General features: G+C 46.7%; 1 protein-coding gene across 9 annotated transcripts in view; it reads right to left on the bottom strand.

The window, feature by feature from the left end:
* Positions 1 to 23,365, bottom strand: part of CCDC88A (coiled-coil and HOOK domain protein 88A) — a 359,905-nt gene that overhangs the window by 72,622 nt on the left and 263,918 nt on the right. For all 9 annotated transcript variants that reach the window (XM_073339323.2, XM_073339320.2, XM_073339322.2 and 6 more), the window contains 3 exons: positions 23,219 to 23,356; positions 21,473 to 22,543; positions 20,799 to 20,926 (listed from right to left, as the gene is read on the bottom strand). In XM_073339323.2, the coding sequence (XP_073195424.1) occupies positions 20,799 to 20,926; positions 21,473 to 22,543; positions 23,219 to 23,356 (1,337 nt within the window). The remainder of the gene's footprint in view (positions 1 to 20,798; positions 20,927 to 21,472; positions 22,544 to 23,218; positions 23,357 to 23,365) is intronic.

A 23,365-nucleotide genomic window follows, 5' to 3' on the forward strand; every position in this document is an offset into this window, starting at 1 on the left:
CTAACTACGTTAAGAGAGGAAGGAGGGTGGGTCTTGGAATAGACATGTGAAACACATCTCGAAGAACAACAGTTACGGAAGGTTAGTAACTGTTTTTTCTTTTTCGAGTGCTTGCACACGTCCATTCCAATGTAAGTGACTTGCAAGCAGTTGTATATGAGTGTAGTGTGGCGGCTGCCCCACTCCATAGGAAAAAGGGCTGGAACAGGCCAGAGAGGCTGCGCAGACCAGCCTCCAATCAGCAAAGGCCTGTGGAGAGACAATCAGGGCAAAGGAAGAGGCAGCCTATCAGGGCTGGGCTGGGCCCTAAATAAGGCCTGCCTAGCAAACGAGAGGGCAGTCTCTCCCTGACTAGCAAGGGAGGAGGACTGGCTCCTGAGCTAAGGACGTAGCACCTTGGACAGAGCAGTGTTGGGCAGTCTCAGGGGAGCAGAGGAGAGCTCCATGCCAGGCTGCAGCCCCTGCTAAAAAGGGTAGAGAAGGTGCACAGGGCCAAAGGGGGAGTGTCCCAGGGAAGATAGATGGACAAGAGGGGAGCGAAGGAGGGGAGAGAGAGGCTGCTGGTAAAGAGTCACTGGGTTGGGACCTAAAGTAGCGGGTGGGCCTGGGTCCCCCCCTTCCCCTGCACCTGCCCACAGAGGAGTCTGGCCGAGACAGACTGCAACTTGCCCTGAGGTGAGGGGCTAGACTTTGGGGTTGTGCTTGGCCACTGAGGCAGGTGCAAGCCGAAGGACTGTTGTTACCCCCCATCCCCCGGAAGGGGGTGAGAATGGAGTAGTGGGCACTGCCAGAGGGCAATGTCCTGAAGCGGACACCGCCGAGCAGGGAGCAAGGCGATTCCCAAATCAGCAGAGCAGACAACAGGCGAGACACCACACGCAGAGAGTGCTCCACAGCTGACAAGAGCTAATTCCTGGAGCAACCAGCCGGAGGTGCCAGTGGTGGTGAGTCATGACCCCGTTACAAGGAGAGAGGCTCAGAGTTCATGGACATGCTGACAGCCTGTTGGGTGATGGCTGTCACAGAGCTCACGGATTACTTGACTTTAACAGGACTTCTTCGGTTGACTCAGCCTGCCACAGTGGCGGGACTAGAGCAGCCGTCAGCTCCCATCCAAGAGCAGTGCTGGGGCCAGAGTAGTAGCTGGCGATCAGCCCACACTGCAGGAGCAGTGGCCAGGGACAGGAGCAGCAGCCCCTGGGGCTGGGGCTCAGCCACTGGTACAAGAGCAGCGGCCCCTGGGGCTGGAGCCACGATCCGGGCTCAGTCAGCCCCCCACCGCAGGAGCAGCAGCAAGGCCGGAGCAACGGATGGTGGTCAGCCCCCAGTGGGGCTCTCACTATTAGTCACCCTCCCCGGCTATTTTTACTAAAAGTCACGGACAGGTCGTGAGCTTACATGAATTTGTGTTTGTTGCTGTTTTTGCAGTCAGACCTATCCATGACTTTTACTAAAAATACCTGTGACAAAATCTTAATCTTAGTGATGGCATAGTGTGCTGAGAACGTATACACTGATGACCAGGTTGCCGCACTGCAGATGTCCTGAATAGGGATTTGCACTAGGAAAGTGGCTCAGCAGGCCTGTGATCTTGTGGAATGAGCAGTCAGGTTAGCTGGAGACGGAACTCCTACCTACTTACAACACATGCAAATGCATGATATGATCCAGGACGAGATTCTCTGAGTGGAGATAGGGAATCCCTTGATCCTCTCTGCTACCACTATGAACAGATGGGTAGATCTATGAAACAACGTAGTCCATTCTATATAGAACATTAGGGCCCTTCTAACATCTAGAGAGTGTAGCTGTTGCTCCTCCCTATTCTCATGTGGTTTTGGGAAGAAAACTGGAAGGAACATTGCTTGACTGCAATGGAAGTGCGAAAACCCTTTTGGGAGAAAAGCAGGGAGTGGACACAATTGTACCTTATCCTTGAAGAAAACTGTGTATGGGGGTTCTGACGTGAGCCACACATCTCTGAAACCTTTCTGGCTGAAGTGATGGCCACTAAAAAGGCCACCTTCCAGCAGAGGTGAGTTAATGAGTATGTCACCAGCAGCTCAAGCAGGTGACCCAAGACCCATAAGCTTTGATAAGGCGAGTTTAGGTCTCAGGGAAGAATGGGATCTTTAACCTGAGGGTATAACCTCTCTAGGTCTTTAAGGAAATGGATAACTACCACATGAAAGAAGACAGACTGCCTGTTGACTGGGGGATGGGAGGCTGATATCATGCAAGGTGGACCTTGACAGAAGAAATAGCCAAGCCTTGCTGTTTCAGATGCAACAGGTACTCCAATATAACTTGCAATGAAGAACTCAAGGGTAGAATTCCATGCTGGGAAAACCAGATGAAGAACTGCTTCCATTTTGCAAAGTAAGTAGCCCTGGTGGAGGGCTTCCCACTAACTAGCAGGACCTGATGAACCTGCTCCAAGCAAACCTGCTCTTCAGGATTCAGCCATGGAGCTTCCAGGCCATCAGATGAAGAGAGCTGAGGTTCGGATGGAGCAACCGACCATAGAATCATAGAATATCAGGGTTGGAAGGGACCTCAGTTCATCATCTAGTCCAACCCCCTGCTCAAAGCAGGACCAATCCCCAATTAAATCATCCCAGCCAGGGCTTTGTTAAGCCTGACCTTAAAAACTTCTAAGGAAGGAGATTCTATCACCTCCCTAGATAACGCATTCCAGTGTTTCACCACCCTCCTAGTGAAAAAGTTTTTCCTAATATCCAACCTAAACCTCCCCCACTGAAACTTGAGACCATTACTCCTTGTCCTCTCCTCTTCTACCACTGAGAATAGTCTAGAACCATCCTCTCTGGAACCACCTCTCAGGTAGTTGAAAGCAGCTATCAAATCCCCCCTCATTCTTCTCTTCTGCAGACTAAACAATCCGAGTTCCCTCAGCTTCTCCTCATAAGTCATGTGTTCCAGACCCCTAATCATTTTTGTTGCCCTTCGCTGGACTCTCTCCAATTTATCCACATCCTTCTTGTAGCGTGGGGCTCAAAACTGGACAAAGTACTCCAGATGAGGCCTCACCAATGTCGGATAGAGGGGGACGATCACGTGCCTCGATCTGCTCATTATGCCCCTACTTATACATCCCAAAATGCCATTGGCCTTCTTGGCAACAAAGGCACACTGCTGACTCATATCCAGCTTCTTGTCCACTGTCACCCCTAGGTCCTTTTCCGCAGAACTGCTGCCTAGCCATTCGGTCCCTAGTCTGTAGCTGTGCATTGGGTTCCTCTGTCCTAAGTGCAGGACCCTGCACTTATCCTTATTGAACCTCATCAGAGGTTCTTGGAGATCATGGTCCTTGGAGATCAGGTCTGGATATAAAGGAAACGGGAGCAGGGCCCTCCACTGAGAGGCCTAACAGGGTGGCGAACCAATGTTGCCTGGGCATTGCTGGGGCTATGAGAATGACCTAGTCCTGCTTGATCTTCATCAGAACCTTGTGAACTAGTGGGATAGAAGGAAACACGTAATACAGGTGATCTGTCCACAGTAGCAAGAAAGCATCTGCGAGAGACCCTGGGCTGTGGCCTCACAGGGAACAGAACTGGTGGCATTTCCTGTTGATTTGGGTAGCAAACAGATCTCTCTGGGGAATCCCCCACTGTTGGAAAATGTCCCTTGTGATATCTGGCCAAAGGGACTACTTGTGGTGAATGGAGAAAGACCGGCTAAGGTGAAATGCCAGTTGGTTCTGCACTCCCAGGAGGGAGAAGCCTTGAGGTAGATTGAATGTGCTATGCAGAACTCCCACAGATTAACTGCTTCCTGGGACAGCAGGAAAGAACGTGCCCCACTCAGTCTCTTGATGTAAAACATGGCAGTCATATTGTCCCGGACAGCCATTATGTCTTTGTTCACAATGTGAGACAGGAAGGATAATGAGAGAGCGTTCTTCTGGAGACTAAAGGCCTTGAGTCCTGAGAGGCGCTAAGTGGGCTCCCCAGCCCAGCACCAATGTGTCCAAAACCACCGACATCGAAGGTTGGGGCCGCGAAAAGGGTACCCTCTCACAAATCGTGTGATGGTCCAGCCACTAATCCTGGGAAATGAGGACCTGAAGATGTATGGAGAGAATCGAGTCCAGATGGTGACAGATGGGTGAGAACACTGTGGCCAGCCACGCCTGAAGAGGTCTGACGCGTAGCCTCACATGTTGCATGATGCATGTGGCCCAGGAGTCTCAGACAGCTCCACACTGTTGTAAGTGGGTGGGCCTTGAGGGACCTTATCAGGATTGTGATCGCCTGAAATGAGTCTCCTGGGAGGAAGGCTCTGGCCTGAGTGGAACTGAGTACTGCTCCAATGAACTGTATCCTCTGCACTGGGACGAGGATAAACTTTTGCATGTTTATTAGCAGGTCTAATGCCTGGAAAGTTGACTGGATGAGGTGGATTCTACATTCCACCTGAGCCCTGGACTGGCCTTTGACTAACCAGTTGTTGAGATATGGGAAGACGTGCACTCCCTGTCTCCTCAGGAAGGCCGTTACCACCGCCATGCCTTTGGTGAAGACATGCGCATGGTTACCATCGAGACCAATCCCTAGGATCCAGACAGGGAATGATGGAGGCCAGAGAGATCATGCAGAACTTTAGATTCTTGAGGTAGCTGTTGAGGCGGTGCAGGTTTATAGTAGGTCTGAGACCACCCTTGGCTTTCAGAATTAGGAAATAATGGGAGTAGAACCCCCCCTTTCCTCTCAAGTTTTGCTGAACCTCTTCCACAGCTCCCATCCAAAGGAGGGATTGGACTTCTTGGACCAAGAATTGCTCGTGAGAAGGGTCCCTGAAGAGGGATGGGGAGGGGAATGGGAAGGGTGGGTAGAAAGAAACTGGAGAGTGTATTCTACTTCCACCATGCTCAGCACCCAGAGGTCCGAGGTGATAGGGGCCCAGGCATTGATAAATTGGGACAGGGGTTCCAAAAACAGAGGGACAACTGGATTCAATATAACAGGGAGTGGGATGGCAACCTCGAGCATCCTATCAAAAGGAGAGCTTCAAGCTCCCTGAGTGCCTGGGAGCAGCACGTCAGCCCCGAGGCGGAAGCTGGTGGAGGAGGCCTACGCTCAAACCTCCTGCTCCTTCTCCTCTATGGGTCTTGACAGGCCAGTGGGGCAAAGCATTGGTCTGCTCAGAGAAGAGTGAGGATCCTTCAAAGGGGAGATCCTGGAGGGCTTGCTGGACGTCTTGAGGAAGACTGGAAAACTGTAACCAAGAGCTCCTTTGCATGGTTACCATCGAGACCATGGATCTGGCCACGGAATCAGTTGCATTCAGGGCTGCCTGCAAGGAGGCCCTTGCTATGGTTTTCCCTTTGTTAACCAGCGAGGAGAACACCTGGCTAGCTTCTTAAGGGAACAGATCTTTAAACTTGTGTATGACACCCCACATATTAAAGTCATAGTGACCCAGCAGTGCCTGCTGGTTTGCTATTTTCAGTTGCATCCCTCCAGTAAAGTAGATCTTTCTGACAAATAAGTCCAACTTTTTGGAGTCTTTTGTCTTAGACAGTGCCCCCAATTGCCCTTGGTGATCTCTTTAATTGGTGGACGATACTACAGGGGACCGTGGAGGGGGATACAAGTATAAGAACTTGCAAATTTGGACTCACAAATAATACTTCTGCTTCCTATGTTTTGACATAGGGGGAAGGGAAGCAGTGGGTCTGCCACAGAACTGTAACAAGGTCCATGATAGCCTCATTGAGTGGCAGGGCCACCCTTGAGGGGCCCTCCGCTGTCAAGATGTCCAGCAGGCTATGAGAGGACTCTGTGACCACCTCTACCTGGATGTCCAAATTCAAGGCCACCTGCTTTAACAAATCCTGGAGAGCCTTGTGGTCATCTTGGGGAGAAGACACGCCAGCTGCCAATACTGTCTCATTCGGGGAGGAGGAGGAGGAAGCCAGCATTGGTTGAGGGCCCTCCACCCCTTCTTCCATATTGTCTGGAACTCGCGGGCCCTCTTCTTGAAGCTCGGTACTGGAGTCCAGATGGGGAGTCTCCCATCGAGGCATTGGTGGTGCTCTATGGAAGCCACCAAATAGGAGTGCCTTGAGAAAGGACCCTGCGCAGGGGGACGGGACGGACGGGGACCTGTATGGGTTCCAAAAGGGCCATTGCATTGGCACTGGCACCGAAGAATGAGAGGGGCAAGCACTTGGTGGTACCCCTGTGTTTGGTATGGTGGGGTAGAAGTGCCTTGGGGAGTAGCGTGGGTGGCTGCGAGGGTGAGAGGAGTGTGACCCCACTTCTGACTCTGAAGACATAGGGTCTGGGCAAGGTGACCAGGGAGCTGTGGACCCCATTGTTGCTGGAGATCAGTGCTGTGATGGTGAAGTCTGCGCTGGTCCTGATACTGGGAAGAGGCTGGAAGATGGTTCCCTGTCTGACTGTACCGGTGGTGCCAACTCCTGCACTGCTGGAGATATAGGCACTGGCAACAAGAACAGGTCCCTGGCTGCTGTGAACGCCTCCAGAGTTGACGGCCTCATAAACATACTGGTACTACACTGCCTGCCTGAAGATGGAACCTCTGGAGCCAGAGTCAGCAGGGCCAGCTGTTGCGGTGCCGAGGTAGAAGAGTGGCCTGACACAGTTCTCACTCTATCCCAGTCCCCATGCCTGGCCGACTTCAGTGACAGGGATTGAACCCTCTCAGCCGGCTGCCTCTTGTGCTTCTTTTTAGGAAACAGGGATGGGGAATGGTGCCAAGATTCTCGCACAGTGGTAGGAGCACTCCGCATGAACACCGAGTTTCTCAGTGCCAAGTCCAAGCAACTTGGTTCCGAAGTGGATCTCAGAGCTGCCTCCATAAGAAGGGACATTCAATCTCGCCTCTCGATCCTTTTTCTGTGAAAGGTTTGAAGTCTTTACAGATCTGGCACTGGTCCTTTCAGTCAATCTCTGCCAAGCACTTGAGACACCTCAACTGCTGGTTTCTCAAGGGCTTTGACTTGCCACAGGAGGCACAGGGCTTGAAGCCTGGTGACTGAGGCATGCCCCATGACCAGGGAGTGGATGAACTTCGCCAACTGAAGGAGAAAAGGTCTGCCCTTATAGACTAAAACTGACTAACTATAACTATTTTAACTACATACACCACAAAAAACAGTGAAAACCACTGGAAAAGTTTGCCGAAGCAAAGAGAGCAGTTCCAGAGATCATCATGGGTGGTAAGAAGGGACCGAGGAGGTGCAGGGTCAGCAGGGCCCTTTATAGTGGCACTATGAGTGCATGGCACTGGAGGGCACCAGAGCTGACCCAACAGATACCACTAGAGGAAAAATTTCTGGCGACTGTGCTCAAGGCATGCACATGCCTACACTGGAATAAACATGTTCAAGCACTCGAAGGTGTTGGACTGACGCCCTAGTAGTGGCAATGTAAGCTTCCTTGACTCCCTGCCAACATGCTTCACTGGTGTCTTGGCAGGACCATGTGTAGGAGTGAATACAGTTCAGTATCCATGCCCATTCAATCCTAGGAACCTTTGATTAAATTGCAGAGAAAAGTACAGTACCATTGGACATGGATTGGATTTGACCCAACATTAATGATGAAAGTCTCATTATCCTATTACCAAAACTCGAGCCCTCCAATACTTTCTTTAGATATTTTTTAAGGGATAGTTGTCAAAGTTGTCACATCTTGAAAAATTTTACCCTCCATCACCCTTTTAAAATATATTCCTTGATACAGAAAAAGCTACCATATCTACAAAATCAACAGCAACACACAAACTAAAGATGCAGGTTTTGGTTGGACCATTAGTGGGCATGTGAGAAGAGCACTCTTTCTTTTGGCTCCATTTCAATCAGCGAAGCACAGAACTGAACTTGATTAGACTCCTGTGCTCTGAAGTATTTAGAGAACAAGATTCGCATCAGTTTCTATTTCCTGCTTGCTCACAAACCAGAGGCACAAAGGAGGAGGAGGAGAAATAGAGTATTGTGCACGTGCATGCTTATTTCATGTACATGTTCACATGTGAATTGCTCACCCAGCTCAGCTCCTGATATTTATAGCCCTTGTTTGGGAGGATTTTACTATATTATAGAGCATGAAAACAAAACACCCGCCACCCCGCATATATTTAGGGGTAAGTGGTCATATTTAAAATATTTAGGTTTGTAACAATATCTCTTGGGATTGTCAGTGACGGATAATCTTAAAGAACTGTTGTCTATTTCAGAAAAACTTAAGTCACAGTCATTAATTTTTTTAAAAAATAGCTTAATCATTTTACTTATTCCCTCATTAGTATATGCTCATTTTTTTCTTATTATTTTTATGTTAGCCATTTCCACTTTCTCCAAGTGTAAGGCAAAATTGAACATGTTAGCAACTTGATTTCAGAAAAAACATATTAGGCTTATTAAATGGAACACACTATCTGTGATTCTTGAAGCCACAGCTACATCCGGACAGGAATTGAAGCAGAGGACCAAGAATAAAAGGATTTAAAAGAGGATGCAGTGGATTTTAAAGAGTCACCATCATATGAGGGGGAGATTACCCCAGAATTTCAGAGTTTACCTATTTGAGAGCCCATATAAACATCAAATTGCAAATAAAAAAATCTTCCAACTGTAACTGAGAACTAGACTAGACTATACAAAGAAGTGAAAAAGAAAAAGACTAGCAGAGACCTCACATCCAACATTTTTGGAAAATGTAGGGGACAATTTCCTGGTGCAAGTGCTGGAGGAACCAACTAGGAGCAGAGCTCTTCTTGACCTGCTGCTCACAAACCAGGAAGAATTAGTAGGGGAAGCAAAAGTGGATGGGAATCTAGGAGGCAGTGACCATGAAATGGTCGAGTTCAGGATCCTAACACAGGAAGAAAAGAGAGCAGCAGAATACGGATCCTGGACTTCAGAAAAGCAGACTTTGACTCCCTCAGGCAACTGATGGGCAAGATCCCCTGGGAGAATAACATGAGGGGGAAAGGAGTCCAGGAGAGCTGGCTGTATTTTAAAGAATCCTTATTGAAGTTACAGGGACAAACCATCCCGATGTGTAGAAAAAATAGTAAATATGGCAGGCGACTAGCTTAGCTTAACAGTGAAATCCTTGCTGCTCTTCAATACAAAAAAGAAGCTTACAAGAAGTGGAAGATTGGACAAATGACCAGGGATGAGTATAAAAATATTGCTTGGGCTTGCAGGAGTGAAATCAGGAAGGCCAAATCACACCTGGAGTTGCAGCTAGCAAGAGATGTTAAGAGTAACAAGAAGGGTTTCTTCAGGTATGTTAGCAACAAGAAGAAAGTCAAGGAAAGCGTGGGCCCCTTACTGAATGAGGGAGGCAACCTAGTGACAGAGGATGTGGAAAAAGCTAATGTACTCAATGCTTTTTTTGCCTCTGTCTTCACGAACAAGGTCAGCTCCCAGACTACTGCACTGAGCAGCACAGCATGGGGAGAAGGTGACCAGCCCTCTGTGGAGAAAGAAGTGGTTTGGGACTATTTAGAAAAGCTGGACGAGCACAAGTCCATGGGGCCGGATGCGTTGCATCCGAGAGTGCTTAAGGAGTTGGCGGATGTGATTGCAGAGCCATTGGCCATTATCTTTGAAAACTCATGGCGATCGGGGGAGGTCCCAGATGACTAGAAAAAGGCTAATATAGTGCCCATCTTTAAAAAAGGGAAAGAAGAGGATCCTGGGAACTACAGGCCAGTCAGCCTCACCTCAGTCCCTGGAAAAATCATGGAGCAGGTTCTGAAGGAAGCAATTCTGAAGCACTTAGAGGAGAGGAACGTGATCAGGAACAGTCAGCATGGATTCACCAAGGGCAAGTCATGTCTGACTAATCTAATTGCCTTCTATGACGAGATAACTGGTTCTGTGGATGAAGGGAAAGCAGTGGACGTGTTGTTCCTTGACTTTAGCAAAGCTTTTGACATGGTCTCCCACAGTATTCTTGCCAGCAAGTTAAAGAACTATGGGCTGGATGAATGGACTGTAAGGTGGATAGAAAGCTGCCTGGATTGTCGGGCTCAACGGGAAGTGATCAATGGCTCCATGTCTAGTTGGCAGCCGGTATCAAGTGGAGTACCCCAGGGGTCGGTCCTGGGGCCGGTTTTGTTCAATATCTTCATAAATGATCTGGAGGATGGTGTGGATTGCACCCTCAGCAAGTTTGCAGATGACACTAAACTGGGAGGAGTGGTAGATACGCTGGAGGGGAGGGATAGGATACAGAAGGACCTAGACAAATTGGAGGATTGGGCCAAAAGAAATCTGATGAGTTTCAACAAGGACAAGTGCAGAGTCCTGCACTTAGGACGGAAGACTCCAATGCACCACTACAGACTAGGGACCAAATGGCTAGGCAGCAGTTCTGCAGAAAAGGACCTAGAGGTTACAGTGGACGAGAAGCTGGATATGAGTCAACAGTGTGCCCTTGTTGCCAAGAAGGCCAATGGCATTTTGGGATGTATAAGTAGGGGCATTGCAAGCAGATCGAGGGACGTGATCGTTCCCCTCCATTCAACATTGGTGAGGCCTCATCTGGAGTACTGTGTCCAGTTTTGGGCCCCACACTACACGAAGGATGTGGAAAAATTGGAAAGAGTCCAGCGGAGGGCAACAAAAATGATTAAGGGACTGGAACACATGACTTATGAGGAGAGGCTGAGGGAACTGGGGATGTTTAGTCTTCAGAAGAGAAGAATGAGGGGGGATTTGATGGCTGCTTTCAAGTACCTGAAAGGGGGTTCCAAAGAGGATGGCTCTAGACTGTTCTCTGTGGTAGCAGATGACAGAACAAGGAGTAATGGTCTCAAGTTGCAGTGGGGGAGATTTAGGTTGGATATTAGGAAAAACTTTTTCACTATGAGGGTGGTGAAACACTGGAATGCGTTACCTAGGGAGGTGGTGGAATCGCCTTCCCTAGAAGTTTTTAAGGTCAGGCTTGACAAAGCCCTGGCTGGGATGATTTAGTCAGGGATCGGTCCTGCTTTGAGCAGAGGGTTGGACTAGATGACCTCCTGAGGTCCTTTCCAACCCTGATATTCTATGATTCTATGAACCTCCATGGATTAGGAGGCTGCACATGCGAAGACATCTTCTAACCTAATTTGAGACTTCAGTGTCAGATTGGGGTGGAAGAACCATGAATCCACTTTGTCTAAAGATAAAAATCCAACCCTAAGTGCTTGAAAGTGCAAAGAAACAGACGGAAAAATCTTTAATGTCATCATTATCAGGCTATGTGAGATTAGGCCCAGACAGAGGAAAGATTTTAAGATACTGCTAACAATGCTCAGTACAAAAAATGCCAATCCCACCCTCCATCCCAAGAAATAAGAAAGACTAGATATATCTGGAATATTTTCTATCTCCATGACCAAAAAATGGGGAGCCAGACAAGGAATACTCTGCAATAGAAAACAGCCCTGTGGATAAAGACTATTACTATCCCCATCATTAGAGGTTTTTTAGAACAGTGCAAAAGGCTGGACTTGATGAATTCTCAAGGTCCCTTCCAGCCCTACATTTCTATGATTTTATATGAGTGATTGTTTACTTTAAGCAGTGAAGGCTGAACTACAGGAATACAAATGGTGACCTTCTGGCCTACCAGAAATCAATCCAGATACCTTCTAGGTGAAAGTAAGGGGTAAGAATAATGGATCCAAAGACATGACAATTTTAGAAGTTATTATCCCAAATGAACTAATCCATTTCTTGGGTAAAACAAACATTCATCATCCGCAGTCCTCCAACTTAGTCTGGAGCCATTGTGTCTGCAATGGCATCTTGAAAAAGATAGTGATATCAGCTAGGACAGCATCCATGATATGTGTTGCCCTGAAAGAACATTTATTTTGAACAGCAACACCTATAACTGTCCAACTAATCTTGGAAGCAAGGGGAGCAATGAAGAGGTCGGGAGAGGAGTCAGCAATATATTCAGTGTCATCAATGGATCGTGGACCCAGGAATTGACAAAACATGGAAAAAAGCTATTAGTTACTCCCTAAGGACAAGTAATTTCTCATTTTCCTCCTGGACTCACGTCTATAGCTCCAATAAAATCACTTAAAATGGGAGGGAAATCATCTAAACTAGATGCTCCAGGGAGAAGGGAGAAATCTTTATGTAGTGATACCCTTGGCCAGGTCACCTGCTGGGACTGAACCTATGATATCTGGATCTAAAAGCAGACACCCTTGAAGAAGGCGACTGATGAGGAAATCGATCTTGTAGAGTGTATGTGGAGTGCGGATGGAGATGCTAAACTGTGAATCTAGTGACAGAGTGTGATACAGTTCTAGACCTATTTAGAAAGTCTCTAAGCTGAAACTGCTGTGCTTTTAGACCTATCTACAATGGAAAGGAAGAGCCTAGGAGATTTCCTAAAAGCCTTTGTCTTGTCCAAATAGAAAGCCAATGCTCTCCTTACATCAAGAGTATGTAGAACAGCTTCCCTATTATTCTGGTGTGGTTTGGGGTAAAAGGTTGGGATGTAAATGAAATGATTCATGTGAAATGGGGAAGTCACTTTGGTGGTGAACCTTAGGTGTGGTCTGAGTGTGACTTTGTCAGGAAAGTACACTGAAAAGGGAGAATGCACCATCAGGGCCGTTGTCTCCTCTATCCTCCTTGCTGAGCTAATAGCAATCAGAAATGCCATCTTCATTGAAAGGTGAGTTAGTGAACAAGTGGCCACAGGTTTCAAAGAGCTGTCTCGTCAGTCCTTTAAATACTAAATTCAGGTCCCATTGTGGGTAGAATGTCTGGGTTGGGGACAGAGGTTCGCTATGCTTTTAAGGAACCTCTTCATAGTTGGGTGCAAGAAAACCGAGTACCGTTCTATTTGTTGGTGAAAAGTTACTATTGTCGCTAAGTGTACCTTTAGTGAACTAACAGAGTCTCCTGATTTCTTAAGAGACAGTAAATAGTCTAAGACTATTGGTAGAGTGGCAGTATTTGGGGTAATTCTTCTGGAATGGCATCACATCTGAAACCTCGTCCACTTTTGTAGGTAAATATGATGGGAAGTCACTTTCCTACTGTGAAGTAACACTTTCTGTATCTCCGCAGAGCAGGATGTTTCTATGTGGTGGAACCATGAAAGTGCCAAGCTTTGAGCCAGAAAATCCACAGGTTGGGATGGAGAGAGCGTCCATCATTCTGCGAGAGGTGGTAAGGAGTGGGTTGAAGAATCATCTATGGACACAGTGCCAGTTGTAACAGGTGAGGATACCACATCCTTCTCAGCCAGGTGGGAGTGATCAGTATGACGTTTGCTCTCTTTTTATTTTCAACAGGACTTTCAGCAACAGAGGGAATGAGGGAAAGGCATAAAGAAGACCCTTGTCCCATGAGAAGAGGAGTGCATCCCCCATGAAGTGCTGGCTGATGGCTGTTCTGGACCAGTACTGTGGATATTTCTTTTTCTGTTAAGTGGCGAACAAGTCTATTATTGGTATCCCCCATCATCGGAATATGTTGTGGAGTGTCACCCAATCTATTTCCCATTCATGGTCATGTGGGAATTGGCAGTTAAAACTATCCACTGTTGTGTTGTGCACTCCTGGTTGGTACGCCTCTGCACCAGTTTCATAGCTTTAGTGCTTCATCACAAAGGGAGGGTGATCTGGTACCTCCTTGACAATTTATGTAGTACATGGACGCTATATTATCCGTCATGACCTTTGTGTGTGTGCCTCTGATCAACAGAAGGTAGTGAGCACCTACGTTCCTGACCACTCTGAGTTCAAGGAGGTTGATGTGAAGACACACCTTGGAGGGTGACCATTTGCCCTGTACAGTGAGGTCGTTGAGATGTGCGCCCCATCTTATGAGTGATGTGTCAGTGGTGAGAAGTAGTAATGAGGGAGTCTGTGCAAACGGGATTCCCATGCAGACGTTTGCTGCACCAATTCAAGGATTGTTTGATCTTGGTGGGCAGAGATAGTGCTTTGTCTAGGTTGTCTTTGTTTGGTCTGTAAACCAAGCTAAACCATGACTGGAGGCATCTCATGAGAAGTCTGGCATGAGCTATCACAAATGTGCCTGCAGCCATGTGCCCCAGAAGAAGGCGGCAGTGTCTGGTTGATATTTAAGGGCTGGTTTGCACTGTCTATAGGCATGGAGAGACAGAGGAATCTGTGTTCTGGAAGGAGCACGCTCACTCGGGCAGAGTGGAGATTGGCTCCTATGAATTCTAGTCTCTGTACCAGTTAATGTCGACTTTTTTATGTTGATTTGTAGACCCAGACTTCTGAGTAAATCCAAAATCGTATCGGTAACTCATTCAGCTTCAGCGAAGGATGGTGTCCTGAGGAGACAATCATTTAGGTAAAGGTAGATCACAATGGCCTGGGAACGTAAGTAGGCTGCCATTACAGAGAGGACCTTAGAGAATACTCTGGGGGCCAATGAGAGGCCAAAAGGGAGTACTTCATACTTGTAATGCTCTTGGCCTAGTGTGATTGTTAGGTATTGGTGAATCACTGAGGTGAATCACAGTATGTCTGAAATATGGAAAAGACAGTTACCTGTTTCGTAACTGGTGTTCTTCAAGATGTGTTGCTCATGTCCATTCCATTGAAAGTGTGTGTGCTCGCCACATGCAGTGGTGCTGGAAGTTTTTCCCTCAGCGATATCCATAGGAGACCGGCTCTGGCGCCCTCTGGAGTGGCGCCTATATGGCACAGTATAAGGGGCACTGCTGGCTTCCTCCACCCTCAGTTCCTTCTTGCGGGAAACTCTGATAGTGGGGAAGGAGGGCGGGTCATAAAATGGACAAAGCAACATCTCGAAGAACACCAGTTACGAAACAGGTAATTGTCTTTTCTTCTTCGATTGCTTGCTCATGTCCATTCCATTGTAGGTGACTCCCAAGCAGTGCCACCGGACATGGGTAGGAGTTCATGGACGTGTCAACTGGAACACAGCTCTGCTGAATCCAGCATCATCCCTGGCCTGCTGGGTGATGGCATAATGCGTCATGAACATGTGTACCAATGACCACGTGGCAGCTCTGCAGATGTCCTGGATGGGGACGTATGCTAGGAAGGCCGCCAAGGACGCTTGTGCCCTGGTCGAGTGGGCCTTTAGTATAGGTGGCGGCTCGGACCGTGCCAACTCATAACAGGTCCGGATACATGAGGTGATCTGGTTAGAAATCCTCTGAGAGAACACCAGTAGGCCTTTCATCCTGTCCACGGTCATGATAAAAAGTTGGGTCGACTTGCAGAAGGCCTTGGTACGCTCCAGGTAGAAGGCTAGGGCGCGATGGACATCCAAGGTGTGCCACCGCCTCTTCTCCGCAGTTGAGTGCGGCTTTGGACAGAGAATCTGGAGAAAGATATCCTGTTAAAATGGAAGTGAGATACCACCGTGAGCAGGAATGCAGGATGGGTTTGCAGCTGGACCTTGTCCTTGTAGAAAACCATGTAACGGGGCTCTGAAGTGAGGGCTTTAATCTCGGAAACTCGTCTCACCGAGGTAATGGCTACAAGGAAAGCTACCTTCCATGACAGATGTGAAAGGGAGCAGGAGGCCAGTGGCTCAAAGAGAGGCCCCATGAGCCTCAAGAGGACAAGGTTGAGGTCCCATTGTGGAATCGGGTCCAGGACTGGTGGGAAGAGCCGCTTTATTCTTTTCAGGAACCAGATGGACATGTCATGCGAGAACACCTATTTGTCCTGAACCTGCTGGTGGAAAGCCAACATGGCTGCCAAGTGCACCTTTATGGCGGAAAGCGCGAGTCCTTGTTGCTTAAGGTAGAACAGGTAATTGAGGATGGACTGCACAGAGGACCGTCGGGGAGATGCCACGCTCCTCCACCCAGCAGGAGAATTGCTTCCACTTTGCCAGGTAAGTTGCTCTGGTGGAGGGCTTTCTGCTTTCCAAGAGTACCTGCTGTACCTGGCTGGAGCAGGATCTTTCCTCTGGATTCAGCCACCAAGCCGTGAAGTGGAGGGAGGGAAGGTTCGGATGCAGAAGCCATCCATGGTCTTACGAGAGGAGATCCGGACGGCTGGGCAGTGGCAATGGGGGTGCCACGGCTAGGTTCATAAGTGTGCCGAACCAATGCTTGCGAGGCCACACAGGGCATCCATGATTACCCTTGCCTTGTCTCTTTTGACTTTTACTAGGACTCTGCTGACCAGCAAAATCAGCAGGAATGCATACATCAGATCCCCCTCCCATGACAGAAGGAAAGCATCAGAAAGGGAGTCCCTGCCTAGGCCTTGGAGAGAGCGGAAGTGCTGGCACTTCCTGTTCTGCCTGGTGGCAAACAGGTCCACTTGGGGAGCACCCCACCTTCAGAAGAGCACCTGGACAACCTCCGGGTGGAGGGACCACTCGTGGGGAGAGAAGAACCTGCTGAGGCGATCCGCCAGTGCATTTCAGATGCCGGGGAGGTGTGATGTCTCCAGGTGGATGTCGTGCTGGATGCAAAAGTCCCACAAACAAAGTGCTTCCTGACAGATGGCCGAGGAGTGAGCTCCCCCTTGCCTGTTGGTGTAGAACATCGAGGCTGTATTGTCCGTGAGTATATATGCACTTTGAGTGGAAAGGTGTGGCAGGAAGACTCCGTAGGCTAGGTGAACTGTCCTGAGCTCTCTTACGTTTACGTGCAATGTCAGCTCCTCTGGGGATCATGTCCCTTGGGTCCGCAAGGTGCCGAGATGCACTCCCCAGGTAAGGTCGGAAGCATCCGATATCAGAGATACCGAGGGTTGGGACTCTCAAATGGAACTCCTTCCAGGACCACCCTAATCGGTCCACCACTGCAGGGAGCTAAGTACCTTTGGTGGAATCATGACTATCTTGTCCAGATGGTCTCTGGGCAGGGTGTAGATTGTTGACAACCACTGTTGGAAGGGTCGCAGCCTGAGCCTCGCATGAGGGACAACGTAAGTGCATGCCGCTATGGCCCAGCAGCTTGAGGCAGACCCGGGCTATGGTGAGGGGATACATAGAGATGCTGGGAATGAGACTCGCCATCGTCTCGAATCTGTCCTGCGGCAGAAATGTTCTGGCACAGATGGAGTTGAGGACTGCTCCGACGAATTCTATGTACTGGGACTAAAGTTGATTTTTCCTCGTTTATCAACAGGCCCAGAGCACAGTACATGAGCTCCAGCACTGAGATGTTGTGTTGGACCTGAGACCTAGATGAGACCCTTGATGAGCCAGTCGTCGAGGTACGGGTAAAACTGGATACCTTGCTGCCTAAGAAAGGCCGCCACCACCGCCATGCATTTGGCAAACACCCTCGGAGCTGTAGACAGTCCGAATGGGAGCACAGTGAACTGGCAGTGAGCGTGACCCACTGTGAAGAGCGGGAATCGTCTGTGTACCTGGAATATTGATATATGGAAGTATGTGTCCTTCAAACTGAGGCTGGCATACGAGTCTCCCGGATCCAGGGCGGGAATGACGGAGGCTAGGGAGACCAGGCAGAATTTCAACTTCTTGAGATATTTGTTGAGGTCTCACAGGTCCAGAATGGGTCTTAGACCTCCTTTGGCTTTGGGGATTAGAAAGTACTGGGAATAGAATCCCTTGCCCCTGTACTCCTGAGGGACTTCTTCCACGGCCCCCAGCTGCAGAAGGCCCTGAACCTCATGAATGAGCAGTTGCTCATGACAAGGGTCCCTGAAGGACAGGGAAGAGTGGTGGGAGAGGGGGACACAAAGAAACTGGAGGGTATAAGCCTGTGCCATGGTGTTGAGGACCCAACGGTCCAAAGTTATGGAAGCCCATGCAGGGAGGAAATGAGACAGATGGTTGGAAAAGCACAGAGAAGCAGGATCAGGGATACAGGCTAGTAGGTCACCCTCAGGTGCACCCTCAAAATCCCTGCTTGCCACCCTGTTGTTTGATAGCACTCAACTGGGCAGAGGACAGTGGCTGGTGACCTGGCCGGGGTCTGTAACCCCTGCTCTTGTGGGGGAGGTTTAGGCTGGACATTAGGAAAAACTTTTTCACTAGGAGGGTGGTGAAACACTGGAATGCGTTACCTAGGGAGATGGTGGAATCTCCTTCCTTAGATATTTTTAAGGTCAGGCTTGACAAAGCCCTGGCTGGGATGATTTAGTTGGGGATTGGACTAGATGGCCTCCTGAGGTCCCTTCCAACCCTGATATTCTATGATTCTCTTTTTACAGGCAGGTTCCGACCTGGGTTGGCTCCCAGAGTCCTGGGCCTGTTGAGGCTTGAACCGCTTTCTGGATGGGCCCAGGGTGTAGAGGCCCAGGGTCTTCAGCGTTGCATGGGAGTCCTTGAGCCTGGGCAGTTTTGTTTCTGTTTGTTCAGCAAACAGAGCTTGGCCATTGAATGGGAGGTCCTGTATTGACTGTTGGACTTCTGTCGACAGGCCCAAAGACTGCAGCCAGGATGCCCTCCTGATCGAGATGGCCGAGGCCATGGTTCTAGCCGCAGAGTCCACCACATCTGAGGCTGCCTAGAGGGCCGCTCCGGCCACTGCTTTGCCCTCTTCGAGGATTGCGTGGAACTCCTTCTTGAGATTCTCAGGCAGCGAATCCCCGAACTTGGCCATGGACTGCCACATATTAAAATCATAGCAGCCAGGCAGGGCCTGGTGGTTGGCCACCTGCAGCTGGACACCCGAGGACGAATAAGTCTTTCTTCTGAACAAATCGAGCCTCTTCAAGTCTTTATTTTTCGGGGTGGAGCCTGGCTGGCCTTGCCTTTCCTGCTCATTGACCTCGGAGACCACTAGGGAGCTTGGAGCAGGGTGCGTATAAAGGTACTCATGAGCTTTAGGAGGCACATAGTACTTGTGTTCTGCCTTTTTTGAAACAGGAGGCAGCGATGAGGGGGTCTGCCACAGAGACTTGGTGATCTTTGCTACCCCTCCCCCCCCCCATGTAAAGGCAACACCACCCTGGCTGGGGCTGCCGAGCTAAAGACATCAAATAGGGAGTCTGAGGGTTCCTCCAGGTCCTCAGCATGAAGACCCAAATTCAAGGTGACCCTTCTTAGCAGCTCTTGATGGGCCTTAGCATCATCCTGCGGAACTGGATGAGGGGGCCCTGTAATCGCCTCATCAGGCGAAGATGAGGAGGAAGCTGGTACCAGAGGATCTGTTGCCTCTGAAGGCTGCTCAGCTGGTTCCTCCATGGTATAGATGCGAGTCCGGTGCATCAGAAACAGAAAGGTCTCTTGAGTATTGGAAGTCTGGTGATGCCATAGGCATCGGTACCGATAGTGGTTGGTAGTGCTGGGATGACTACAATGATGGTGTTGTAGATGCAGTCCTCGCAGAACGTGTGCCAAAGACAGTACTGACGTTGATTTCCATACCAAAGGAGCCTTCCCCAAGGCAGGTTCTCTATCTTTGTCTTATCCTGTCATTACCAAAGTTTCTTTGCCTCTGCCAGTGGGTCCTTAGGCATACCCTGTCCATGGGGTCCCCAGATGGGAGGGGGTGGTTGGGATTGAACAAAAAACGAAGTTGAAAGATTTTCTAAAAAAATAAAAGAATAAAGAAATGTAAAGGAAACACTAAGAAGTAGTTTCCTCTTTTTAAACAAGTAGCAAGTCTTTAGAAGTTAATGATCTGCTAGCTGACAGCTAAAGCTCCGTCTCTAGCCAGGGGCAGTTGAGAAAGAACTAAGGAGGGTTTGCCTGCGCAAGGCTGGTTAGCTTCATGACAGAGCACAGGTGGGGGACAGTGCATGTACAGGCCAAACAGACACTGCTACCAACATTCTCTGATCAGCAGCGCAGAGACGCAAACATACCTACGGTGGAGCACCCAGAGGGACATTTCGAAGAAGAAGAACATTTATTACAATATTATAATATTTTCAATGACACTCCCATTTTGGGCCTAACTCTATTTAATGTCTTTTTTAAAATAATGCTGTCAGGGTTCCCTCCCCACTCTGAACTCTAGGGTACAGACGTGGGGATCCGCATGAAAGACCCCCTAAGCTTATTTTTACCAGCTTAGGTTAAAAACTTTCCCAAGGCACAAACTTCGCCTTGTTCTTGAACAGTATGCTGCGACCTCCAAGTGCTTTAACAAAGAACCAGGGAAAACAACCACTTGGAGTTCCTATTTCCCCCAAAATGTCCCCCCAAGCCCTTACTCCCCCTTTCCTGGGGAGGCTTGAGAATAAACAAGATGAGCACAAACGCCTTGGATTTTTAAGACCCTAAAAACCCAATCAGATTCTTAAAAAACAGAACTTTATTAGAAGAACAAAAAAAATAAGAGAACAACTCTGTAAGATCAGAATGGAAGATAATCTTAGAGGAAGTCAGATTCAAAATATAGAGAATCCTTCTAGGCAAAACCTTAAGTTACAAAAAGACACAAAAACAGGAATACACAATTCCACCAGCACAGTGAATTTACAAGCCAAAACAAAGAAAACCTAATGCATTTTCTAGCTAGATTACTTACTAACTTTACAGGAGTTGGAGAGCTTGCATCCTTGATCTGTTCTCAGCAAAGGTGTCACACAGACAGACAAACCCCCCCCCCCCCCTCCAGATTTGAAAGTATCTTGTCCCCTCATTGGTCATTTTGGGTCAGGTGCAGCAGGGTTACCTTAGCTTCTTAACCCTTTACAGGTGAAAGGATTTTGCCTCTGGCCAGGAGGGATTTTATAGCATTGTATACAGAAAGGTGGTTACCCTTCCCTTTATATTTATGACAAATGCTATATGGAGAAAACCGTAGGAAGGAAAACCATTTTATTATTGTAAATGAAAAACAAACGTTTGCCAAACTATCCCAAACTGGTCTAGGCACTCTCACCTGTCATCTGTGCTCTGTTCATCATGCAAGAGGCGCTCTTTATTTAAACCTATCTTTTCAAGTTCATGGGTAAGTTTTTCAAGCTCATTATTCATTTGCTGGGTCTTCAGTTTTTCATTCACCAAATCCTTATCCAAAATAAACAAAAAAATCAATCTAAAATGTTAAATTAATAATGCAGACTTAGTTTCTGGAAACTGTCCATGCACTAAATTTCTGTGATTACATGTAGCTTGTGCAACCTGTTAATATAACTTCTTCCTTCCTCCCAACTATTAACTTCTGGTAAAATCAGAAACTGTATCCTAAATACAAGTCTGATTTCATCTTAGATGTGTACTTCCTTTTTTTTTTTTTTTGCATGACTTCCTGTCTAAACTTGATTTGAACGTGAGGATAAAAAAATACCAAACTAGTTTAGCAGTATCAGAGTGAAATAATAATTATTAAATGATAATTATTAAAGTTTAAATACAATATTTAATATGTAAATACTATTAATTTAAGCACACCAACAAGGTAGGAACATGATTTTTTCAGAAATTACTAGTAGACATATTTTCTGTATGTTACAACTGTTAAAAAAGCTATTATGATCTTATAGACACACAGCACTTAGCTGTATTAGATTTATGATGGACAGATAATAGAAGAATGGAAATTAGTCAAATTACCTCTCGTAATGTGACAAGTGTTTTCTTATCAATGGTAGCTCTTTTCACAAGTTCTTTATTTTCTTTTTCTAGCTCTTTTAGACGTACACAAGACTCTTTAAATATACCTATTTCTTTACATAGAGATTTGTTTTCCTTTTCCAGATTACTAATTTTTATATTGTTCTCTTCTAAAGTACTGTCTTTAATTTCTGCCTGTTGTCGGAGTCTCTTATTCTCTTTTTCTAGTTGTTTCTTATCCTTTTCCAGCTGAGAAGTCTCTTGTTCCAACAGCTTATTTTCCTTCTCTAATTGCTCTAGGCGTTTACTAGAGATTTTTAATTCTTCCAGATTCTTTTGCAGAGTTTGGTTTTCAGACTCTAAATCTTGTAGTTCACTTTCCAATTGTTGAATCTTTTTGTTACTATTTTCTAATGCTTTCTGTAGCCTTTGGTTTTCTGTATCTAAACCTTGGTAGCTGACTTCTAAACGTTCTGTTTTCTTACAAGAAGCTTTCATAAACTCCAACCCTTTTTTAAGTTGCTCCTTTTCACTTTCCAATTCCTTATTTTCTAACTGTAATTGAGCCATCTTGATGCTTGTACACTTCAAAGATTCAACTGTTCTTCTTAGTTCTAAATTTTCTTCATCAAGTTGTGAATTCTCTTTCTCCAATGATTCTAACTGAAAAGTAAGGTTTTTTAAGCTATCTAAAGTTTTTTTCAACTTTCTATTTTCCACTTCCAGATCTGAGTTTTCTTGCTCTAAGGCTTCTATCTTCTCACAAGTAATTTTTAAATTGGTAATCTTTTTCTGTAATAACTCATTCTCCTTTTCAAGATGATGCAACTCATTCTCAAGCTCTTCTGCTCTTTCTCCTTTCTCTTTATAATGTTCCAGTTCTTTCCTCAATTGTTTTTTCTCAAATTCAATCTTATTTAGCTTACTGCTGGTCTCTTTGATAGATTCATGGAGGATTTTATTTTCTTTTTCAATATCTTTCACTCTTGCTTCAGCACTGATTTTGGACCGTTGCCTTAGAGCAGCTACTGTTTGATTTAAATGTTCATTCTCCTGTTCCAATATTTTAATCTAATTATTTGAAAAAAAATTATAAATTTAGGTCCGTACCATGCCAAAAATAATTTATTTCTATACATAAACAGCAGTCTACTGAGGTAAAACAGATGGAGATGGATTATATTATACATCACTTCCTCTTTAATATATGGTAAAACAAAAGTTCTGCTGTGGTTTATTCTACTATATTATAACATGTTCTACTATATTATATACCATGTAACATAACACACATTGTGTGTGTGTAGAGGTGATGGCTATGCAATAAACTGTAAATACAGACAAATTTTCAAGTACATCAGTTTGTCTATTTTAAGATTATATAAACAGTCAAAACCAACATACATTATTAGCTTCACTCTCTTTCTGGTTGCCATTTAACCCAATAATGGATTCTTTTCCCAAAACAACATCTTGAGAAATAAAATATAGTAGAAATAGGCATATCAGCAAAAATCCAAACATCCAGTCAGACTATGGCAAAAGACTTTTTGAAAGATTCTGAATGCAGTTTAAGAAAAAAATACCTCATCATTTTATTTGAAAATATAGAAAGTTCATCTTTGAGGTTTGCAGAGTCTATAATTGCAGTTCCACTGATTTTTGTGACTGTTTACGCCAAGGCTATTTTAACCTTTCATTAAAAAAGTTACTAGTCCTCTTTCTTTCAAAGATTATGTTACTTACCTGTCTCTCTGAATTTTCTCGAAGTGTCTCAATGGTCTTTTCAAGTTGTGCTTTTTCTTTCATCAGATCTTTGCTCATATTTTGACTATTCTGAAGACTTTGTTTCTCTTGGCTAATTTCATTCTCAAGTCCTTCCAACTGTGGGGA

The sequence above is a fragment of the Lepidochelys kempii genome, chromosome 3, assembly GCF_965140285.1.
Source record: "Lepidochelys kempii isolate rLepKem1 chromosome 3, rLepKem1.hap1, whole genome shotgun sequence".
In the NCBI taxonomy this organism is placed as follows: Eukaryota; Metazoa; Chordata; order Testudines; family Cheloniidae; genus Lepidochelys; species Lepidochelys kempii.